The sequence below is a fragment of the Ornithodoros turicata genome, chromosome 4, assembly GCF_037126465.1.
Source record: "Ornithodoros turicata isolate Travis chromosome 4, ASM3712646v1, whole genome shotgun sequence".
Taxonomy (NCBI): Eukaryota; Metazoa; Arthropoda; class Arachnida; order Ixodida; family Argasidae; genus Ornithodoros; species Ornithodoros turicata.
This window is the reverse complement of record NC_088204.1, coordinates 83,715,195-83,737,362: the sequence shown is the minus strand read 5'-3', so window position 1 is coordinate 83,737,362 and position 22,168 is coordinate 83,715,195. Positions and strand designations below refer to the sequence as shown.

Here is a 22,168-nt window from a genome sequence, read left to right as displayed (position 1 = left end):
TAGTTAAAATACATTGCAGTAGTTAAAGAAGTAGTTTTAACTACCTCCCCTGAAATGTAGGTGAACTACTAGTTAAACTACTCCATCGCGAAGTAGTTAGTAGTCATAGTTAAACTACTGTAGAAGTAGTTAGTGGCCATCACTGGAAATAACTCACCGCCTTTCCATTGATATCGCGATTATTTTATTTCGCGTTTTTATGCGATGTGATTTTATTTCGCATTTACAGCGCCCATATACTTCACTTTTTCATGTTCACTTAACTTCTCTTTTAGCGATGAAAGATAGATGTGGGTTTGAGTCCTACAGCTGGCTAACCTTTTCAGTGACTTCCATCTTTCATCGTTAATTTTTTAGGCAATTTGAGGCTTTGTATGTATTTGTCCTTTCTATGTTGTTCCAGCCTCAGAACATCAGTTCTCTCATGTTCTTTTTTAGCTTTCTAAGGTTACTTCAAATATATCTAGGAAATCCACCAGTGAGGAGGGTGAGGCGAGAGGTCGCCCACTTGCAGGCACACCTGAAACGCCTTTGTCTGGATACCTGCGTCACCAGGTTCTTCCAATACAACATAGCCGTGGGGGGATCCATCCGCTTCCGAAGTCAAAACGATGATCTAAGTAAACACCACGTGGTTCCAAAAGCTTGTCTTTAGAAGCGGAGCTTCGCTTTCTACACGAAAAAGGTCAAGAGCTCACAAGGAAGCAGAACTCGCAAAACGGCAATGGCAGGCGAGCTGGTGATGACGGACATAATTAAACCGGAGAGACCGCGGGACACGTTGAGTTCGTATCCATAATTAAAACCCAGAGACTGAGGAACACATAAACGACACGGTCACAATATATTGTGACCGTGTCGTTTATGTGTTCCTCCGTCTCTGGGTTTTAATTATGGATGAACGAACTCAACGATTGTGGGAAGCGTTCGTCCTTAGAAGGCTAAAAAAGATGTTTAACCAACACAAAAAGTCATGTATATGAGCGTCATAAATGCGAAATAAAATCACATCACAAAAAAACAAGAAATAACAACAACTTTATTTTGCGGTTATCTTAATATATTTATTCGTGTGCCGTATACGCCACATATGTGCTATTTTCGATATTTCGTTTCGTTATTTATCTTATTGTTATTAGCTGATTAACTTTATTATTGTGATCACAAAGTAATGTGGTGAATGTGGTGGTGAGCAGTTGACCAGTATCAGCGATTCTGTGGTGAGCAATTGCCCGTCCTCGGCAGCAGTTTCTTTTTTCTTTTTTGTGAGCAACTGTCCGACTGTGCTGTCTGAGGTTTTTCCTGGATTTTCGATCCTCAGACGTTTTCGGACGTATGTCGGCACAGTCCCCTTAGAAGCCGTCCCACGACGCACATTGACCAAGGCATCAGTCGTGACGTTGCCCACTTTTGCGAGGCCGACGACGGCAAGCCCTCTCGCCGTCACCACCACCCCCTGGCATAGGATTCTGTGTCAACGATTAGATACGATCTTTGCTCCAGGTCGAATTTCAACATATTTTACGACAAAGTTTGCAAGCCTGCTTGCAAATTTTGCAATCTGCTCCCAAAAGACCGTCCACGAATCGGCAAGATACATCTGTCCATGATGTCACGGCCAATTCGCTTCGCAAGCGGGTCGTAGCAGCCGCGGTTCACAGCCGTGATTAATTCGAATATTTTCGCTATTTGAACGATTTTCAGCTTCACATTTCACAGTGTGAATGCTTTAATACAGAGGAACAAATTGAAACGAGTGTACGCTTGTCAAATATCCTTTCATGTGCTCCTTCTATTTCACCGCCTTGTATGGAGGACACATTCCCCCCGATTGAGCAAGAAACTCAGTCGATCACACCACGTCGCGAAACACAAGCCGTCTTGCGAGGCGAATATAGTATATAGACGTCAGGAATGTCATCTTTCGCGCAATTTTTGTTTTTTCTTGTCCTTGTTGTTTTTGGGGCGGGGGGCAGAGGAGGTACTCGTGAATGGCGTCCATGTTTTCTTTGTGTGTGCTGTTAGATTGATGGAGTGTTGTGCGAAGACAAGGAAGCTTCTTCTTTATTCATTAGTCGTCGGCGACAATTTCCCTGGATGCCACGAATCCCATCCATAATGTGACGTCGTTTCAACACAACGAGTCGGAGATCGATGGATGTAGTTCCTAGGTTGGCATTGCGGGGTTTCGTCTGAAAGAAAAAAAAAAACTTTAGCAACTAATGTTTCGTCCACCGTCAGGTCGTTCCAAGCATATAAGTGTAGTAACCCCCGTAATAAGTGTAGTAAATTATCGTGAATGTCACTAAATTAGACACGCTCTTCACATTGGTGGGATAAAAAAGTGATCTTTACTAGGCAAATTTCCGACTTAAGCTCGCAAAAATTTACATAATTAAACTTACGTTACACTACATTCACATGAGGAGGTGGCAAAAATCCAGTAAGAACAAATGCCATTGACCGCATGACTCTAGGTGGTGTAGTTTTTCTATTATAATTCAATGACACGTTTTCTGGGACACCCTGTATAGGGTGTCCCAGGCAATGAGAACAATTGGTCCCGTTCGATAGATCGCCTGCAAAAAAAATCGTGAAGGAACACTTTTTTTTTTCTTTATTTTCTTCATTGCACATCTCTGGAGACGCGTTTTCCTTCACTCCCAATGTCAGAGGGTGAAGGAGCACAGTGCCGCTTCATGAGTCGAAGATGAGCTTTAAGTTGCGGAAACAAAACAAATACAAATGTATCTGGTGACTCTATCGGAACTGTCCTTATCTTGGGTTGCATTTTTCTGCTTTCTTTTAATCTTTTTCCAGGGCGCAAGAGGCGGTAGTGTGCTCTTTCCCCCTCTCACATGTGAGGTGAAGGAAAGACGCGTCTCTAGAAATGCGCAATGAAAAAAAAAAAAATGTTGTGTTTATTCACGAATTTTTTGTGGACGATCTATCGAACGGATTTTTGTTCTGAAAACTGCTGCGTGATCAGTTGACCGAAGGGATCAGATGTTTTCGTTGGGACAACTTCGTAGATTTTATAATTATAAAAAGTGAATTATTGAAAGTTAATTAAGACATTGCCTTAGAAGTTTCTTAATGCCCTCGCAATTTTATGCTGCAGATGTATGTCCTCATATACGTTTCTCGAAAATCAGTTTTCAACTGATGCTCCGCTATCGTAAAAGAAAATGCAACCCACGATAAGGGTAGTTGCGATAGAGTCACCCGATACATGCGTTTTGGTTTTGTTTCCGCAAGTTAAAGCCCATCTACGACACATGAGGCGGCACTGTGCTCTTTCACACTGGGGGTGAAGGTAAGACGCGTCTTCGAAGATGCGCAATGAACAAAAAAAAAGGTGGTCCTTCACGAATGTTTTGCGGACGATCTATCGAACGGATTTTTGTTCTAAAAACGGCTTTGGTATAAGGTGATGGAAGATATCAAACATTGGAAAAACTTCGTAGCTTTTATAATTAAAAAGTGAATTATTGAAAGTTAATTAAAACATTGCCTTACGAGTCTGCTAATGCCATCTTAGGGAGTGGCCTTCAGCATATGCTATATTGCAATTGATTTCGTCTCGGAAAAAGCGATAGATATATTTTTAAAAAATATGTTCACGTTTAGCTGGGACACCAGGTATAGCTTAGCGTAGCCTGGAATTAATAGCCAACTGTATTTTGGATCGTGATAGGCCAGGGAGCTCACAAAGTGGTGAGCTCTCTGTGGAGTGGAGAGCTCCAGGCATAGGCAGGTCTCTGTAATGGCCAGACTCCCTTCGGCATACACGGCACTACTATCGTGGCGTCATGCTGAAGACACAGGGGCCTTTGGGAGTTGCGCTACCTGTTTAGATACAGCATGTTTCAAAAAACGTGTCATTCTGACTTTATAAAAAAACGGAGCGACGGAAAAATACGGGGTAAACGGCACTTGTGTGGCAACTGAATTTGCCGTCTTGCAAAAATATTTTCATTTGATTTTAATTAAAAGAAATTGAATTTCTTTAATTGAACTTCAAAACTTCCCAAGTCAACCTCGCGTTTTTTTGTTTTGTTTTTTTACAGAATTAGAGAGCCCGGAGCGAACTTAGTCAGATCCACCAAGAAATCCGCTCGATATTGCAAAGGGAACTGCCCAAAAAAAGTCCCGAAGTTGAGGCTTCAGAGTTTGGGGCATTCAACAGCGCACCAAATCAGTCGCAAAGATGCGCGGAGGGCAGGACATGCTCCTGCCCCCATGAAGCTACACTCTTACAAATGAACTTCACCGCATAGCACGTTCTTAGCCAACCATCATCTCGAATGATATCGTTATCTGCCCTGATTTGATGGAAACGGGGGCGTACGCCTGTTTTGTGACACTTATGCTGGTCATAATTGTCACAGAAAAGGCGTACCCCTCCCGTTTTCAATAAATCAGGTCAGATAACGATATCATTCGAGATGATGGTTGGCTAAGAACGTGCTATGCGGTGAAGTTCATTTTTAAGAGTGTAGAACAGTTTATCGCCGGACCGGCGTGCAGCACAAGACGCGCCGATAACAAGGCGGGTGACATTCCACCATACGTTGATAAGCGGCAAACAAAAATGATTCCGCCTTTTTTCCCGCCCTGTTTTTTTTTCGACCTTCTATCCTTCATGGGGGCAGGAGCATGTCCTCCTCTCCACTAATCTTTGCGTCTGATTTGGTGCGCCGTTGGATACCCGAAACTCTGAAGCTCAATTTCGGGACTTTTTTTGGGCAGTTCGACCTGCAATATCGAGCGGATTTCTTGGTGGATCTGACTAAGTTCGCTCCGGGCTCTCTAATCCTGTATAAAAAAAACAACAACGTTAGGTTGGCTTGGGAAATTTTGGAGTTCAATTAAAGAAATTCAATTTCTTTTAATTAAAATCAAATGAAAATATTTTTGCAAGGTGGCAAATTCAGTTGCCACACAAATGGGGCTTACCCGGTATTTTTCCGTCGCCCCGTTTTTTTTTATAAAGTCCAATGACACGTTTTTTGAAACACCTTGTATACCTTGGAGCCTATACTTCTTTCTGCTTAGTGCTCGCACGCTATAGTTTACCCGTGTGGGTTCCGGATAGATGCACTTAAGATTCGTTTTCTGCAAAATTATCGTTGTGTCTGTGCGATGTGAAGACAGGAGATGTAGATTTCCCAAGCTCATCATACGTTTACGGAGATTTTTCTGCATGACTTCTTTTAAATGTCGCAGAAAGCTAGCGGCTCGGTAAGTATCGTGCTACAACCAATTTGTGTGGCTGGTTCCTCGGGCTGGTTTTCCGACTTGTTCCTCATGTAGTATAATTGTATATGCTAGCTGTATCACTGAATGAACATCATCGAAGTAGCTTAAATTACGATCGAGGAACATCTTATGCCAACCGATCTGCGCTGTGCACTTGGAAAAGGTGAAACAGGGAATATAGCAGATTACACCTAGATAACCTGGTTATCTAGGTGGCCTTGGTATATTGGTACAGCGCTCATTTCACGTCAGAAGACCACATGATTAAGAGAAATAAAGATGGTTAGAGTAGATGCCGCTGAGCTGCGCAGATAAACCGCTTTCGGCCCAGAAAGCCTCCGTCGGCGAAGGTGATGCGCTCCTGAGGCGCGCATTTCGGGTTTCGGCTCATTTGCATACCAAAATTCAGCTATGGATATTTCACGGCACGAACTACTTTCTGGGTTTTCAAAATATAGAATGACTTCAACGAGGATTGTCTACCGTTCGGTTATCTCTTTGTTGCCCGGAATTCCCTAATTTAACGGGTAATTAATGAATTTGAGGTCGTTAATAATCTTGTACTTGACTGTGGGAATCGCGGCCCACAAACCTGGGGTGGTCCCGAGCCCTAAAGAGCACGAAACACGCCAACTTAGAAAGAACGAAGGAGAAGCTTATTCCTTACATGAAGGTAGAACAGAAGCCGCCGGCTTTCCTGTGCGCGACTGTGCTTCGCGCAGTCCTGCACTCTTAAAAATGAACTTCACCGCATAGCACGCTCCTAGCCAACCATTATCTCGAATGATATCGTTATCTGCCCTGATTTGTTGAAAACAGGGGGCGTACGCCTTTTCTGTGACAATTATGAACAGCATAAGTGTCACAGAAATGGCGTACGTCCCCCGTTTTCAACAAATCAGGGCAGATAACGATATCATTCGAGATAATGGTTGGCTAGGAGCGTGCTATGCGGCGAAGTTCATTTTTAAGAGTGTGAACCCACGACAACAAGCCCTTTACTGAGCTCCGCTTGACGCTTAAATCCAGTCCGGGGTGTGGCTGAATGCACAACAATAAGGGGGCGTGGTCCTGTTTCCGGTGCTGCATGCCAGCCGATAACATCACATCGTGATAACATAGTCTTCAGTGACAACATGAGAAAACACTCCCTACACTCTCCAGTTAAATGTCTGGTATGTCCGAAATGACGCCCTCTTGATCTAAGGAAACCGATGAGGAACAAACTGACGAGCACCGTATGGCAAGTGCAAAGTCCTGTGGAGACGGAGCACCCCAAGAAAGTGTGGCGCAGCATCTTGCCGTGTGGCGAGAGGACGAAGACGTTGAGTGTGCAGCCTTCCTCCATGGTGTGAGGCACGGCAGCGTAGTGGATTCCAAGGTGAAGAAGGGGAACACCACAGACGGACAGAGACGCGGGGACAGAGAGAGATGCGTTCCGACGCCGTATAGCGGGGCGGCGGCTCAGATGGGTACCGGTCGCTCAGACATAATCGTTCAAGGGTTCCGGGACGGAGGAGTCTGGGTCCCATAGGTCGGCGAATTCACCCGTGATGGCCATCACCGACATCATTCACCATCACATCACTCAGAATGATGTGATGTTGAATGATGTACAGGGTTCGCCAAGATAAACTTCGGGGTTTGTAACGGAGATAAAACAAATAAGAACAGTGTCGGAAAGCTAAAGTAGGTGTTAGAGGATGTATTATGCCACAAAATTTTATGTCGATACTGCCATTTGGTCCGTTCCTCTGCGGATAAATCGTGAAAATTAGAAAACCGCCGCTGCCTAGTCGGCTATACCTGTGTTTCAGCTCCTTTCCGTCAGATGGCGAAACGGTCGAACGCGGCGTTGCAGACGACATCGAAATTTGAACAAGTGGAACTGAATGCAGAATCGTGCTCTGCAACGCCGCGTCCGGCCGTTTCGTCATCTGACGGAAAGAAGCTGAAACACAGGTATAGCCGTTTAGGCAGCAGCGATTTTTTAATTTTCACGATTTATCCACAGAGAAACGGAGAAAGCGGCATTGTCGACATAAAATTTTGGGGCATAATACGTCTTCTAACATCTACTTTGGCTTTCCGACACTGTTCTAATTTGTTTTATCTTCGTTACAAAACCCCGAAGTTTATCTTGGCGAAGCCTGTACAATGATGTGATGTGATTTGAGTTTGATGTTGTGACGTTTAGCACGTAGAAAACAGCGTAGCACTGTGATGTTTCAAGGAATGACACCTGTTAGGACATAGCAGTGAAATGTTGGTAATCTGCAGGTGCTGTTGCAGCGTCAAAGGGTTACACCGACGCCATATCTCGTCTGGCCAGGCATGCACATCAGGCAACATGGGGTGGCTGTACAGACATTGGTAAGTATCGTGATAATTGGCTGCGTCGCGAGATAATTATGATCATGAGGGCGCCATAGTCGGATTGATTTTTCCCCGTCCTTTAACGTGCCCCCATATCTCAGCACATCGTGTTTAACGTCCTTTGCGGAACCTGTGCCAACGCCGCCTCTTTCCCTCCTTCGTCACATGAACATATAAAGTCAGCATTCGTCTGTTACGGCGATTTGCCGTTCCGCAAATTCAATAAGTAATTCGCAGATGCTTGCAGCTAACTTGGAACCTGAATCTGAAGACAAGAAGTGCAACACGACTGTTGCATTCGGAAGACGATTTGCGAAGTTCAGTGACAATTTGCAGTGCTGGGTAGTAAGTGTCTGGGTTAGAGGAATGGGGAGTAATTGCAGTCTAGATGACAAGACGCTGCAATTACACCCTATTTTACTAATTTCTTTCTTAGAGTGCATATTTCCGGTGTTTTTAGTGCGTACTTATCCACGCTCTATTGATAAGCTAATGCATCTTCGCACAGTAACCATACGTTCTGTTCACTTTTCCCTTCCAAATTTCCCCGTAAGCAACGAAAGCTTCCTGAAATGGGGCAGTGTACCGCCATAACGGCGGGGAATGACCCACCACATCATCATCCCATTTATGCGTGTGTGTGTTGAAATGGCAGTGGTAAACTATAATGTTGGCGAAGATCATGACCAACAATCTGTGACAGGAACTTGATTTGGCTTCACCTATACACTCCCGGGCTGTGCAGGGTAGCTAGGCCTTAGGATAGACTGATAGTAGCAATGAAAGCTGTCGGCATTCCGTTCGCGTAAGTGCCGCCGTGGGAACGTTTCGTCTGAGCGACGTTTTCACGCAAAAATGTGAATCGTGCGTATTTGTATGCCCGAACTAATGTCAGTGAGTATGTTTTAGGGCCACAGTTAGGACTCAAGTTGATCGTGCACAGTGCGGGCGTACACGGAGTACCACTATATGGGAAGCATACTGGCCTATATGTCACTCGTGTGTCTACACATATTCTGAGTGCCCCACACTCACAAGCACTAATTTTTGCGCATCTGCGAGTGGTGGAGGGGAAATCGGGACGTCGGGTATGATGGGGCGCTTGCTCCTGTGAATATGGTTTGGTCAACCGACTTCGTAGGGCACCTTGCCGGCGTACGCCTTAATGTCAGACGCAGACCCCGAAAAACCCGCTGGAATCACGACAGCCAGACCGCACACAGGTCCGCACCAGCGTGCTTTGTCGATGTCACGCAGCCCATGAATGCATTTGCTAGGTCACCTGTCGACGATGATAATGACCGGATAATATGCAGTGGATATGAAAGCTGCTACTTCCCGTTGTGGCATTTTATCTGCTCAAAAAGACGTGTACGGTGTCGTGGTGTTGGTGGTTTATTGTGGGAACGGAAGATACGCCCAGAAAACAGAATTGCCGTCGTATCGAATGAAAGCACAAGGCACGTCTGCAGCCTGGACATATTTGCTCGCGTGGCTGAAGGCTAGGCTCCTTGTGATTTCGAAGTGCAGGTATTCGGGAATTTGTCAAAAAAGGGCGCAGTCCGCCGACTTGAGGTAAACAAACGTACCACAACAAAACTTGGATGTCGCAGTGCGTTGGAGCGGAATGTCACACGCTAAACTGCTTGGCGGCTCACGATTATTTGGAGTGGTAGTAATGGGGAACAAGTTCGCGATGTTTCGTTAGCACACCACACCAGAAGGGGTAGCGGTAATAACTAGAGGTGTGCGCGGGTGTTCAAATCCCGACCAGCATCTGCACCCGCGGTGAAAATTGCGGGTACACCCGGATTTGCCCACAACTATTCCGAAGAAGTAATGTTAACACAGTAACAAATATATTTCGCGCAAAGCAACATCGAGGTATTACTAACATCGCGCTCATCATTGATTGCATAGGTAAACTTCAAAGCTCTTTCTTAAAGTTAGCTAACAAGCATATGAACTTTCTTGACGACCCTCTTTATTAAACCTCAGAAAGGACTGGTATTAATGGTGCGTGGATAATGCGGGTATACCCGAAAAACACGCTGACACTTGCGTGTGCACCCGCATTTTACTCGCTACACGCAGCGATGCAAATTTCCACCCGTAAATCAGAAAAACTGTGTGGGCATGAGCAGGTTTCCGCGGGTATAGGCGCATCCGCGCACACCTCTAGGATAAAAATGAAGGCCTGTGAATCATGCAGAAATCGAGAAATGAAGAAATCGAGCAGAAAGTACAGGCGGTGGAGTTTACAACCTGACTTTTCATGACCCTCCCTGTGAAGTTCACGCCATGTCTGTTATGCAGAGTGCTGTGTTGAACGCTGTGCGTTGTAGGGCGTACGACCGGACAGTTGTCTGTGTTAATAGGATGCATTAAATTAACATAACTTAAAACTAGTTTCATTCCTGTCGGTGATGAGGACGCCCGTATACTAGTTGTAACTTAGCATTTTATAGAAAAGAAAAGAATGCATGAGGTAAAAGTTCTAACCTGGTTGCATGATGCCAAGTTTTATTTGTGACCGAGACCGCTGGTGTTTATAAGCTATTATCAGCCGAATTATTTATTTCCGCTAGATAAATTGTCAGACTTAGGAACATTTTTCAAGGCCTTTCAACTCTTTTACTATCAATGTTCCACACCTGAAACCTCACGCCTCTCAGCAATGCACTTTCAGATTTTCTATCATCGCAGCTGCTGGCTTCGCGCGAAGGCACACGATCGGCTAAAGGAAGCAGCAGGGTCATTCCACGCCAAACGTCCGAGTAAAAAATTTGACCATCGCAGATATTGTTTTAAAAAATCAGGCGGTGTTGTTATGATAAGAAAACATTACTGATCATCTTTCTGCGAGTTAAAAAAATTTTTCGCCTTGAAATTTGAATATGAAATTTACGGAATTGCGCAGAACCGCACCTTCCAAAAACTAATCGCGCTGCGTAATGGAGAATGAAATTGGGCATATTTTTGGACGGGATGGCAGCTGAGACAATGATGCTAGCACCTGAAGTCTCAAAACGCACTGTGGACATGTTCCGTGCAATTTCAATGGCATGCAAAACACTGCCAAAATTGCAAACTTTGCCATTTTATTTCACGCACATGCTGAACACAAGAGCGTTGGAAATAATTTATAGGCAAGATACTGTAGGGCTGTACAGGATTAAAAATTGCCGTCCAGAAAAACGGAGGATAAGTTGGCGAAAAAAATACGTTAAATTGTCATTTTTTCTGAAAAACGGTAAGTTTGACTCGAAATATCGAAAATGGTGGGCCGCGGAAAAATATGAGGGAAGCTCACTGAGATAGTATCAGGTGCATTGAGCGGTCTGAGAAAGTTTCAAAAAGGTATTATTTTTTGTTTCCGAAAAAATAATTTTTGAAGGTTGGCATGTGGAGCGCCCTGTGCCGCCGAACGAATGTCACAGAGAGCTCCGGCGATGCAGCCGATCGACGGCGCATCAACACTTCAGTCGTCTGCTAAGAGTCGTCTGCTACACGAAAGTGGGCTTCGTAATGCAGTTTCGGCAGCTATGGATGCTTTCAGAGAAGTTTCGTCCCGAGAACTTCCTGTTGCAGCAAATGACCACTGGGATGGCAAGTTTTAACATCTCTATGGCACATATATTTTCCTTGTAGCCACTTTTCGCGGCGTTTACGTTTTATCGAATTTAGAACACATGGTACTGTCACAAGCGCAACTAAAAACAGACGGGGCTGCACGTAATATCTCTGCCTCGCACAAATTTAGCACAGTGCCTGCCAAACTATAGCTATATATCACGATAGTCAGAAATGTAATTTCAGTTTGGCCTATCCGTTTGTCGCGAGTTTAACTGTCACTTCCAAAGTTCACGCGCGAGATTAACATTGTAAATGTTCGCATTTTGCAGGAGCTATGTGTCTCCCGCCGTGTTCTTTTGGGCCAGGAATGTGCCATCGCACTGTCTACTCTGAAATCATGTTGCGTAACGTTGAGGATCTTCCAGAAGTAGAAAGGGAACTGGTAATACTTCGAGCGAAGGCAGTTACTCCGCGATTGATATGTGGTCATCATTACGAGGTCTACGTTAGGAAGTATGCGACCGTATTTGCACCCAAGACATGCATGAACCCATTTTCTCAACATGAATCTCGTCGAAAAGGAACAAAGGTGATCTCGTTGCAGCATGCGCGAAAGCTGCCTTACCTGAAGCTGGTGCCTGGGAACAGGCTTTGTACCCTGTGCTACATGCAGTGTTATAAGGCGAAAGGCGAAAGTGGCGAAGAAGAATTGTTGCGAGAATCGAATATCGAAGTGTTGAGTGCCTGGCAGGGCGACAATGAGGCCGGCCCAAGCACATGCCCCGGTGCAGTTGGCGATAGTCCTGTAAACAGACAACAGAACGCCAAGCGGCGTCACACGTGCACAGCAAAGGAAAAAGCTGGATTGCAAGGGCCGCTAACCTCAGGAGAGCTGGATTCCTCAGATTCGTCTGACGGTGCAACAGGTAGTATAACTGGCAGCCGATCATTCTTGAAGGAGGATTACAAGGCGCTGATGGGCGATTTAAAGCGAAAGTTCAGAACGGAGAGCAGCCGTTCGAAAAAGGCAGCAATTCTTACACTTGCGCCGAATTCATGGTCCCTTGATAGCACCATGGCATTTTTTGGAGCCCCAGAAAGGCTCGTGCGACAAGCCCGACGCCTGAAGGAGACACACGGTGTTCTAAGCGAACCGAAGCCCAGGACAAATAGGCCGCTCCAGGAATCAGTGAAGGCCGCGATTGTAGCATTCTACGAGGACGATTCCATATCCTTGTGTCTGCCGGGCAAAAAGGACGTACTTCGCGACAAACAAAAATGGCTGATGCTCCTGAACCTAAGAGAGGCGTTTGAAGTCTGGAAATTTCAAAATACGGAAATGAGGGTTGGGTTTTCCAGCTTCGCTGCATTGAGGCCACAGTGGTGTGTTCTCGCCGGTGCAGCTGGGACTCACACTACTTGTGTATGTCAATACCACCAGAATGCAAAGCTCATGATACACGCAGCAGGGTTGAAGGAAGATTGCGAAAGCTTAATATCCCGAATCATTTGCGACGTGCACAACGAACATTGCATGACTGGGAATTGCGATCGATGACCTGGAATGGCAGCCCTAACGGACCATTTGAACAGTACCAGCACGCACCGTCAGGATTCTACAGTGCCAATTCAGGATTCTACAGAGCCAATTGTGTACAAAGAGTGGGTGAGTGGTAAACGCTGTAGGCTGGAGACCTTCAACCTCCCAGCGGACGACTTCAAGGAAAGATTAGCGGAAGTCATCAGTGAGCTTGCGGCGCACCACTTCGTCAGCAAGTCGCAGGCATCATACTTGCGCGACCTGAAGGGCCATCTACCCGACACAGATGCCATCGTTGTGATGGACTCTGCCGAAAATTATAGTTTTATAGTGCAGGACGCGCCACAAAGTTTCCATTGGGACAGCTCTCAAGCAACTGTTCATCCAGCATGCATCTACTATCGCGAGCAAGGCGAGGTCGACGGTTCTCTCCACGTGAAGTCCTACGCCATCATTTCAGATCATCTCACACACGACAACCCAACGGTGTACGCTTTTCAGAAAAGTCCCATAACGGAGATAAGATGTGCTATCCTGGGTGTAACCAAGATTCACTATTTTTCCGATGGGGCAAGCTCTCAATACAAAAACAAAACAAGCTTCGTTAATCTCTGCCACCATGCTGACGACTTCGGGATCGACGCGACATGGCAGTTCTTTGCTACATCGCACGGCAAAGGGCCATGCGATGGCATTGGGGGCACCCTGAAGAGGTTAGCTGCAAAGGCAAGCCTTCAACGACCATTCACGGAGCAGATTTTGACTCCAGTACAGCTGTTCCGCTGGGCACAAGAGGCACTCAAAAATATCACTCCTATCTGGGTTTCGGATCTTGATGTTCAGAAAGCAAGTGAATTCCTACAGCACCGGTATCAAAACGCGTCGCCGATTCCAGGCACACGCCGCTATCACAGCTTCGAACCAGTTGATAAGCACACAATCAATGTTGGACTGACGTCGTATTCTAAGAAGCAACGGTTCCCGGCACTACGAGGACCTGTACCGGACGACTGAAATAATGATGCGCCGTCAATCTTCTGCGGCGCTCGCCGTGACGTTCGTTCAGCGGCACAGGTCGCTCCACGTGCCAACCTTCAAAAATTATTTTTTCAGAAACAAAAAATAATACCTTTTTGAAACTTTATCAGCTTGTTCAACTCACCTGATACTATCTTTGAGAGCTTCCCTCATATTTTTCTGCGGCCCACCATTTTTGATATTTCAAGCAAAGCTTACCGTTTTTGCGAAAAAATGACAACTTCACGTATTTTTTTCACCAACTTATTCTCCGCTTTTCTGGACGGCAATTTTTAAACTTGTACAGCCCTACAGTATCTTGCCGATGAAGTATTTCCAGCGTTCTTGTGTTCAGTATGTGTGTGCAATAAAATGGCAAAGTTTGCAATTTTGGCAGTGTTTCGCATGCCATTAAAATTGCACGAAACATGTCCAGAGTGCATTTTGAGTTATCAGGTGTAAGTATTATCGTTTCAGCTTCCATCCAGTCTAAAAATGCGCGCAATATCTTTATCCATTACGCAGCGCATTTAGCTTTTTGAAGGAGCGGTTTTGCGCAATTTCGTAAATTTCAAATGCAAAGTTCAAGACCGAAAATTTTTTTACGAATTGAAACTTCACCAGTGATGTTTTCTTATCATAACAACACCGCCTGATTTTTTAAAGCAAAATCTGCGATGGTCAAATTTTTCACTCGGACATTTGGCATGGAATGACCCAGCAGCGAGAGGGGAGCCCGCAGCTAGAACACAGTGCTATCACCTTTTTCACCTTCACAAGCTTATCTCTTGGCGGCAACCAGCAGGCTATTTTCGCATTATCATGTTGGAAGCTGAAAAATCAGCACGCCGGATGAGGGCGATTGTCAGCGTCAGTGTTAAATTTTTGTGGATAACTTCCGAAAACCGCATACTTATTAGTGAAACGGTGTGACCGAAATCTGGGGCTTTCTACTTGAAATAATAAAAGACATTTTCCTCACTTTGTAGATTTCTCTCAGCCTAACTAGGTCAAATGTACCGAATAATGGAGTGCAATGATGATTTAGGTGACACTTCTTAGCTAACACGTTACAAGCTTCAAATTTTTATCAACTGTCCCGTTGTCTTCGTTTCAACTTGACAGTATCACGTACAACGGCGTGTTTGGACACCGAAACACTCGCTGCACTTGTTGTTACGCTCGATAAGTCACCGAAGACTTTCAACGCCGTCAACTTAGACACTGTCCCTCAGTGACCGTCGCGGTACCGGGAGCACATTGTTCATGCTTGAAGTTGTTCAAGTAACGCAGATATTTTCGCATGCTCGTGGACGCCATGGTATCACTGACCCTGAGGGGCGAGCAACAGAAACCGACCGATAAGTAATGAATAACTACCGATCCGAACCTTGCATGTCTCTCTCGAAAAATGCAGTTGTACCCGTAAAACTATTTATTTGTGTATTCCGTGTATCCAGCATTGCCCGCATCGTATGGTTGACCACCAACAACAGCCTTTTCTTGGACAATAGCCCACAGTAAGATCCACTTTAACTGACCATTCGGCCACGTTATGAAGAAAACGTCATACAGACAAGACCAATCAGGGAGCGGCCCGGTGGCCCTTGATGAGCGACCGGAGAGCGGAAGGAATGGTGCCTGCAGGTCGCGGAGGGTCTGTGGTCGGCTTGTATATTGTTGTTCTTACTTATCGTCGGATGGGTTCGTACAGCCGGGAGCATAACACTGTGTTCTACGCGATATGGTCGCGTTAGAGATCGCATTGATAAGTCAAAGTCGGCGCATCTGCCAACGACTTTACACTTGGTATACTGCTGTGCGAACCCGGAGACAATCGCCCGCACTCCCTTTGGTTTGCCTGGCTTACTCATGGTGTTACTATCGCAGGGGCCTCTTTAGCTGCAGAAGGAGTGCAAACCTTTAAAACTCGTTTATTTAATATGAAAGCGGTTTTTGGCAGAGAAACTTGGCCAAGTAAACTCTAAAAACAGAACTTCACCGCACGTTGTGCGCCAATCATTGCCGAGAACGATAGGGTTATCGCTTTTGATTCGAGGAGAGAGGGAGGCGTACGCCTTTTTGTGGCAATTACCATATATCCAAATTGCCACAAAAATTGCCCCCCTCTCTCCTCAAATCAGAAGCGATAACTATATCATTCGTGGCAATGGTTGTCGCACAGCATGCTATGCGGTGAAGCTTTGTTTCTAGAGTGTAGACTGTGAAGTGGTGCTGAACACCACTGTATCGGTTTCATACACACGTTCCCGGATGCGGTAATTGACCGACACTCATAAAAATGGAGCTTCACCACATAGCAAGCTCCTAGCCAACCATCAGCCCGAGTGGCATCGTTCAGTCCCCTGATTTGTTGAAAACGGGAGGAGTACGCCTTCATGTGACAATTAACATTTCTGCATAAGTGTCACAAAAAGGCGTACGCCTCCCGTTTTCAACAAATCAGGGGAGAGAACGATGTCATTCGGGATGATGGTTGGTTAGGAGCGTGCTATATGGTGAAGTTCATTTTTAATACACTCTAAAAACAGAACTTCACCGCATAGCACGTTGTGCGCCAACCATTGCCGCGAATGATATGGTTATCGCTTCTGATTCGAAGAGAGAGGTGGGCGCCTTTTTGTGGCATTTGAATATATATGAAAATTGCCACAAAAAGTCGTACGCCCCCCTGTCTCTTCGAATCAGAAACGATAACTCTACACTCTTAAAAATGAACTTCACCTCATAGCACGCTCCTAGCCAACCACTATCTCCAATGATATCGTTATCTGCCATGATTTGTTAAAAACGGGAGGCGTACGCCTTTTTTGTGACACTTATGCGGTTCATAATTGTCACAAAAAAGGCGTACGCCTCCCGTTTTCAACGAACCAGGGCAGATAACGATATCATTTGAGATTTTGGTTGGCTAGGAGCGTGCTATGCGGTGAAGTTCATTTTTAAGAGTGTATAATTCTTGGCAATGGTTGGAGCACAGCGTGCTATGCGGTGAAGTTCTGTTTTTAGAGTGTGCATTAGTGGACAGCGCGTGACGTTACATTCTTCTGTTTTACGCCTCCTTTATTTGCCGGCCAATGACAGCTGACAGAATGGGAATTACACATATTCAATGACGCTCAGGTACATTCATGGGATACGCTCAGGTTCCACAATGGGGACGAGGAAGGCTATTCGACTCTCACAAACTTAGAAGTACCGATTTTTTTCTGTCAATACATAATGACACCCAATGGTTATCAATGGTTATCAAAGGTTATCAAAGGAGGTTAGTTGCGAGCTTGTCCCCTTCTTGATCCCTTCTTGAACACTAAAACTCGACCATTTAGAATATTTCTTGTATTTCAGGTACAGCTCTGATGCAATTGGTCGATGTCCAGAAGGAAATTGAAGCTCAACAGATGAATATAGTAAGAGTCATTTCTGTGATCGTCGCTCTAAAGAGTGATATTGATTTTCCCATTTCTGATTGAATGGAGTGGCTCGAGAACACGCTTGAGAGCAAAAAGCAGCGCCGAGGTGGCACCCAACTTTTATTAACCTTTTTTTTTTTTTTTTCGCTGCGGCGTATTTTGCAACGAATAAAATACAAGCCAATACGAACCAATGACGAGCGCATGAGACATACAGAGCGCGCGCGAGGCCCCGGTTCCGCGGCACACCTTTCAAAATACCCTCCACTTCCCGAGAAGAACGTATCGTAGAACAAGGGAAAGTCGTGACGAAGAGCGACACAGGTCTAGCAGGTATAAGGGGCGCCTGAGCTAAGACGAAAGAAATGAAGGGAAAAGGACCGCTGGGACCTCCCTACGTCACACAATGATCATGTCAGCCGTCCGCGCGGCTCCTTTCCAGTGTGTTTGTAAATTTCTTTGTACAGTTATAATACACAGCAGAGAGAAAATATTTTGCACGGTGGCCCCTGATGGACAGCTTGACGAATTAGACAGGGTTCGGGCCTTGTTAAGCTAGAAGCCATAGATTTCGCTGAAAAAAATTGTATGCATTCCCTTATGGATGTGAATGTAGGATATAAACCTTTTTCTCAAGATTTTGTTTTCTTGAGCATTGGTGGCGCCTCGAACTTGGCCCAAACATGAAAACGTGTTGTGCGTCCCGCGCGTTCTTCTGACACATACAGACGGCATTTCTGCGCTATGTTTTTCTGGTGTTAGAGGGAAAGGGTTCATCTAGCGTCCCGAAGAGCACATGGAACGAGAATAAACGAGAATAGATAGTATTTTCACAGAGTTCGTCTAGGGAGTGAAAGAAGTCAAGTCATTTGTAGGATAGGTCTTCTCCTATAACACGTTGGAATGCTACACGTGTATTTTTTCCTTAAACCAGAAAAAAAAGTTCGTCACCATACCCCGCTGCAGCTCATTGTGTTCATTGCGCATCTTCGCAGACGCGTATTTCCTTCATCCCCAACGTGAGAGGGGAAAGGAGTACAGCGCCGCCTCATGCGTCGAAGACAAAACAAAAACAAATGTATTGGGTGACTCTATGGGAACTGGCCTTATCTTGGGTTGCATTTTCTGTTTCCTTTTAATCTTTTTCCAGGACGCGAGAGGCGATAGTGTGCTCTTTCTCCCTCTCACATTGGGGGTGAAGGAAAGACGCGTCTTCTAAGAAGCGCAATGAACAAAATAAAGAAAAAAATGGCGTTCCTTCACGAATTTTTGTTCTGAAAACGGCTACGATATCAGGTCACCGAAAGGAACAGATGTTCTCATTGGGACAACTTTGTAGATTTTATAATTAAAAAGTTAATTAATGAAAGTTAATTAAGACATTGCCTTTGGACTTTGCTAATGCCCTCCTAGGGAGTGCCCTTCAGCATATGCTATATTGCAATTGATTTAATCTTGGAAAAAGTGTTATATATATTTTTAAAAAAACATGTTCACAGTTAGCTGGGACACCCTGTATATCATTCATATTACGTTCATCCTACAGACACAAATAAATTTTTGTTAAAACACTTCCAGGAGAAATCTTTGAAAACATACTGAAAGTGGAGACCGTCACTCATCTGAGTAATTAAATTTTGATCGAGCTTTGCAACTTACGAACACAGTTGCAGAGCATATGATCCAGTACACACGCTTTAGCTCAATGACCGATACCTCAATGACAATAGGATGCGAAGGCTGAGATAAGTCTTCCGTGTTGACTTAGAATAGACGAGTTCAGAAAATCACAGTGCTCGTTGGCGAACGCATCACTCCCTGAACGAAGAGTAATCATTTCGCTTTCACTGACAATGACACGTAGTGGACCGGTAGGGAAGAAATCAGAACAGTTTGGATGCCACCCGTTTCCTTCGTATTAGCAAACTCCCACAGTTCAAAGCGGCGCTAAGCACTCTGGGATTTTCTGAACTCGTATATTCAGTCGAATGAAGTGCTCCGCGTAGAACGCATACCAGCACGCAACAGAACGCAAACCAGCTGGTTTGCACACTATGCTATGTATGTTTAAAGCATATTCTTTCGATCGTTCGTTTTATTCGGGTAGAATTGTTAAGGGCAAGACAAACAACACAGGATTTTAAGTGTCTAAAGGTTTTTGACGCAGCTGTCTCACATTGTGACGGAGATCACTTGTTCCCGACTATTAACTTGAAGTAGTTAACTGGACGTTTTCTTTCAGCTGAAGGCCTTCTACGTTGACCTCTTGGTGCCCTTGGAGAAAAATATAGAAAAAGATGCCAAAGTGGTTGCTGTAAGTCTCAGCCTTCCTGATATCCATTCTCAAGCGACACGAGAAGATGTCTGACAAAAACACAGTCTGACAATGATTAACGCTTCCAGCTCCAAGTGCTGCTTACTCCACCACACCGCAGAGCTCCACCGCATAGCACGCTCCTAGCAAGCCATCATCCCGAATAACAACGTTCTCTCTCTTGATTTGATAAAAACGGGGAAAAGAACGTTGTCAGTCGAGGAGACGGCATGGTCGAGCGTGCTTTGTGGTGAAGTCCATTTTTAAAAGCGTCGTCTGGGGATCGGAACCGGAACTGAACCCGAATGGAAAGTCGCTAAAAACCCGTACTTTTCGCTGAACCGAACCACGATATTTCTTCTCGCGTTGAACCGAACCGGAACTGAACTGAAATAAATTTAGGGAATTACCGGTTCTCGAAACGGCTCAGACGTAATGTGCGTTGTGAGCGATCGGAACTACGATTTACACAGCGGACTGAACCGCGTTGCCAAACAAATTCGAAACCGAAACTGAACAAAACACACTTGCAACACCAGGTGCACGTTCATTCAGTTGTGTTAGTTTTGTGGTCGTCCATTTGGCAGTTGTATAGGCTTCGTTGTACGCGATTTTTAGAATCCAGCATTCCCAAGTTTTCATTTTTGGCTGTGCAAATAACGACCAGTCCCTCAGCAGGTTGGTGCAACGATAAATGAACATACAGACGTCAAAAACGCGAGTCGACAACCGCGACACGTCAATATCGCGACATGTGGCATTGTACAGACATCTCGTTCACTAAAAGACTCTTTCTGCGGCTATGCTTGATATAAATCATACTAAACGCATACGCGGCTAAAACAACGGCTGTGATTCTACAGAACGATCTCTTTCTGCCATGCGAGTATCTTTTCCCGGACCGTTCGTTATGGAACAATTTTTGTCCAGAACGCAACACAGGATATTATATACATGGTTGTTGTTAACCTCACATCGTTTCTTATTTAAATATTGGCTGGGAAACGTGCTGCAGTACAATCCCCAGCGCTGCACTGCGGTGACGGTCTAGTTACGGAATGCAAAACATAACGTAATTAACAATCGAACGGCAGGACACCCGTGAAACACTTTTAGGATACATCAGTATACTGGCACCCTACAAAATTGTGTGATGACAAACAACGATCAACGCCTGCAGCGCAATAAATGCAATCTCCGTTGCCTCCCATTGTTTTCTATGGGCACACGCAGCGCTTTAGGGCCTCCCAACATGGTGGCCCGAATGCACGCCTCTCCCCCACGAGCCCCTCTTCCATGTGCGATCCAGCCTTTATACATAGAGATCAGTGGTGCCCCCATTCACACATAATGGTTCATGCACACACTACTGCGCCAGTGTTTCATGCATCCCTCGTGAAAAATGCATTTATTCCCATACTGTGTCATACTATTCGAGCAACAACCTACGCTACTCATTGGTTCTGTGAGCAAACTGTTTGTGTCTGGAAAAGGTTACTCAACAGGGGGATGTACCTGGGGAGGAGTCACATGACCTGTAACCATGATCTTTTCCCCCACTAGCAAGCTTCTGCAATTTACGTTCACCTGAAATTTAAAAAAGTACATAAGGTGCTATACAAAACGACATATGCTCTCGTTTGTTGATGACCATAACACATATGTTGTCAACCAGGCCTTCTTTTTTCATATATTCAAGACATAATCAAGAAATTATGCATGTCCTTTGCGCTATGCGATGGAATGCACTTTCAGGGTTGTGACGAATTTTCCTGAGGAGTGGATGACGGGGAATGTGCGCACGCAAACGTAGGAAGTGTCGAGCCGATTCACGCGCACGGAGAACCTCCACCGGGAGTTCACCAGCTTCAGATAGGACTTGCCGTGCTTCAGCCATTCTTGGAACGTCAAGGCAGCGACGAAGACTTCGTGAAAATAGTGTCGGAAGGGTTTTCAATGGCGTTGTAGCAATCCTGTGCGAGATTGGAAGGCTGTAAAGCGCCATCGCCCTCACCAAAGCCGCGTGAACGGCTACAAGGGAGCGCTGATCACAGCCCCATCCTAAGCCAGAAAGATGTTGAATTGCAATAAGCCATCGCTGCACTTTTAATGTGCATACTTTGTATTCGTTTGTACGTACTGCACATCAAGAATTGTGGCAGATGTACCGTACCAGGACGAGTGACAAGGAAGTAATAAGCACTGTGTTTACCGCAACAATATTCGTCCATCAGTCAAATTCCCATTTCTTTTTACCGCAGTATATGCTCATTGAGCTCCACTGAAGGATATGTCTTCCGTGTTTCGACTTCTTTTCTTACTACGCAACTGTTAGGAATCCATCTTAGTAATTAAGCATTCTCTGTAAATATCCGAGTTTCGAAATTTGCGGTCGATGCTGAAACACAGCTGTTCAGCAGTGTTAGTTCCTCTTCCGGATTTGCAATGGATTTGAAAAACCCCGATTCAAATGGGGTTTGATTTGGCGTGCTGAAAATAAATCCGGATTTAAAGTGATCTAATCTACTCCAATAAATTTAAATCCGTACTTGAATTTGATTTGATTTGGCGCCTTCTGCAAACTGAGGATTTGATTTAGATCTGAGTTGTTCTCTCGGATCCCCACCACTGATTGGTAGCATCTGTGAG

General features: G+C 45.1%; 1 protein-coding gene across 2 annotated transcripts in view; it reads left to right on the top strand.

The window, feature by feature from the left end:
• Positions 1 to 22,168, top strand: part of LOC135392222 (brain-specific angiogenesis inhibitor 1-associated protein 2-like) — a 66,458-nt gene that overhangs the window by 29,159 nt on the left and 15,131 nt on the right. For both annotated transcript variants that reach the window (XM_064622943.1, XM_064622942.1), the window contains exons 3-5: positions 7,543 to 7,635; positions 17,141 to 17,202; positions 19,448 to 19,519. In XM_064622943.1, coding sequence (XP_064479013.1) covers positions 7,543 to 7,635; positions 17,141 to 17,202; positions 19,448 to 19,519 — 227 coding nt within the window. The remainder of the gene's footprint in view (positions 1 to 7,542; positions 7,636 to 17,140; positions 17,203 to 19,447; positions 19,520 to 22,168) is intronic.